This window comes from Sinocyclocheilus grahami, unplaced genomic scaffold (genome assembly GCF_001515645.1).
Source record: "Sinocyclocheilus grahami isolate Dianchi unplaced genomic scaffold, SAMN03320097.WGS_v1.1 scaffold950.1, whole genome shotgun sequence".
Classification (NCBI taxonomy): domain Eukaryota; kingdom Metazoa; phylum Chordata; class Actinopteri; order Cypriniformes; family Cyprinidae; genus Sinocyclocheilus; species Sinocyclocheilus grahami.
Genome location: NW_015506129.1, coordinates 1 through 2,630, shown reverse-complemented (window position 1 = coordinate 2,630; position 2,630 = coordinate 1). Strand labels below are relative to the sequence as shown.

General features: G+C 36.9%; 1 protein-coding gene across 2 annotated transcripts in view; it reads left to right on the top strand.

Annotated features, from left to right (window-relative positions):
* LOC107564603 (tryptophan 5-hydroxylase 1-like) overlaps positions 1-1,732 on the top strand; it is a 16,889-nt gene extending 15,157 nt beyond the window's left edge. The window contains exons 8-11 of one of the 2 annotated variants that reach the window (XM_016249722.1): positions 109-235; positions 386-481; positions 571-704; positions 834-1,732. In XM_016249722.1, coding sequence (XP_016105208.1) covers positions 109-235; positions 386-481; positions 571-704; positions 834-1,008 — 532 coding nt within the window. In that variant the 3' untranslated portion in view covers positions 1,009-1,732. The remainder of the gene's footprint in view (positions 1-108; positions 236-385; positions 482-570; positions 705-833) is intronic. The other variant, XM_016249721.1, reaches the window with a different exon arrangement.
* Positions 1,733-2,630: the final 898 nt, after the last annotated feature.

Sequence of the window (2,630 nt, the reverse complement as noted above, 5' to 3'; positions counted from 1 at the left end):
TTTAACAGTAACATACTTTATCTTTGTTAGCAATAATTAAAGATCTGTACCGATACAGGAACTGTTACTCTAAGCAGGTAAGCAGGTAGACACATCTGTCTGTTTTAGAGACACGTGTCACGAGCTGCTTGGACACGTCCCTCTTTTTGCCGAGCCCAGCTTTGCTCAGTTCAGTCAGGAGATTGGTCTCGCGTCACTGGGAGCGTCGGATGACTCTGTACAGAAACTCGCCACTGTAAGTAATGACAGGCTTTGAGATTTGACCTTTTGGTGAGAGGTGTTTTAATGTGAATGTACTACAAAATTGGCTCAAAAATCACTTTGAATGGGCATGACGCCTCGGCTACAAATACATATTTATTAACAATTCCATATTATGTTTCAGTGTTATTTCTTCACTGTGGAGTTTGGCCTCTGTAAGCAGGAAGGGAAACTGAGAGCTTATGGGGCCGGTCTGCTGTCCTCCATCAGTGAGCTGAAGGTAATGAACCACAAAAGCTTTCTCTGCATGATGCACAATGCATGTTTTTCACCTTATAAATAGAGATTGTCTATTTCCTTTTCTTCCAGCATGCACTGTCAGGAAATGCCAGGATCTTGCCCTTTGACCCCAATGTGACATGCAAACAGGAGTGTATCATCACCACCTTTCAGGACGTCTACTTTGTTTCGGACACCTTTGAGGAAGCAAAAGTCAAAATGAGGTAATAGAAAATGAAAGTGTATTCTTAAAGTGAATTAAATGATAATAAAATTGCTAAAAAGTATTTACTGCATATATCATCTGAGTATTTAGCACTATAATTTGCATTTAAAATTGAATTTATTTTTAGGGAGTTTGCAAAGACCATCAAGAGGCCATTCTCAGTGCGCTACAACCCGTACACACAGAGCGTAGACGTTCTGAAGGACACAATCAGCATCAACAACGTGGTAGAAGAACTAAGACATGAGTTGGACATCATTGGAGATGCACTAAGCAGGCTAAACAAACAATTAGGAGTCTGAAAAGCTAAAACATTTCACAGCAAATCATCAATGTACTTCATCTGCCAGTGCACTTGTTCTGTCACAGTACTTCACTCTACAAATCATGTGTGGCATCAATACATGTCATGCTGTATGTACTCACCAAACCAAGTCAAATCCTTGCGTCTGTTTATATAATTACTTTGGCTCTTGTTTGATTAAATATGTGGTTCAACAAAAGCTGTGCTAAATGCTTGCAAGTGGAGTTCTTGTATTTTATATGAGATTTCTACTTGATAAGGTGGTATTTATGCAAGGTGAATGTGATTGGTCAAAATCAGGCTACGCATGTGTGAACGTTAGTCTGTGCAAAGTTGATGTCTGCTAGCATATTGGCGGTTTCAGTTTGCATTTATGTAATTTGTTTCAAATTGGCACCTTATGTTTATTTATTCAGAGATACTGTCTGATAGATATTTTAGTATATAAACAGAAACAGTTTTGTACCTTTGTGAGTCTATGAAATATTTAGTATATACCTACAGTGTATGCTATGTGTTATTGCTTCTTTATTTAAAATGGATGTCTACATGGAGTAATCTGTATTTATTAAAATGCATGTAAATACTGCATTGGACACGGAAGAATATTTGTACAAATAATTGAATGCTTAGAGTATCTATAAACTCTGAACGAAATATGCCTATCAGTTGAAGTTTAAGTTGTAGAGAAATGTATTGCTAGAAATTATTATTAAAGAGTTGATATGAAGAGTTCAGATGCAAAAGCCTCTAAGTGCCATCCAACATTTTCTGCTAAAATTATTATTTTCTCATGCTCCTATATGTTTATGTTCAGTTATTTTACTTTAATGGGAAAGAAAAGAAACTATTTATTGCCATTAAAGTGAAATTACTGAACCTACACATGGGAGCCTGATAGAAATGCTCATTTTAGGGAGTTTGCAAAGACCATCAAGAGGCCATTCTCAGTGCGCTACAACCCGTACACACAGAGCGTAGACGTTCTGAAGGACACAATCAGCATCAACAACGTGGTAGAAGAACTAAGACATGAGTTGGACATCATTGGAGATGCACTAAGCAGGCTAAACAAACAATTAGGAGTCTGAAAAGCTAAAACATTTCACAGCAAATCATCAATGTACTTCATCTGCCAGTGCACTTGTTCTGTCACAGTACTTCACTCTACAAATCATGTGTGGCATCAATACATGTCATGCTGTATGTACTCACCAAACCAAGTCAAATCCTTGCGTCTGTTTATATAATTACTTTGGCTCTTGTTTGATTAAATATGTGGTTCAACAAAAGCTGTGCTAAATGCTTGCAAGTGGAGTTCTTGTATTTTAAATGAGATTTCTACTTGATAAGGTGGTATTTATGCAAGGTGAATGTGATTGGTCAAAATCAGGCTACGCATGTGTGAACGTTAGTCTGTGCAAAGTTGATGTCTGCTAGCATATTGGCGGTTTCAGTTTGCATTTATGTAATTAGTTTCAAATTGGCACCTTATGTTTATTTATTCAGAGATACTGTCTGATAGATATTTTAGTATATAAACAGAAACAGTTTTGTACCTTTGTGAGTCTATGGAATATTTAGTATATACCTACAGTGTATGCTATGTGTTATTGCTTC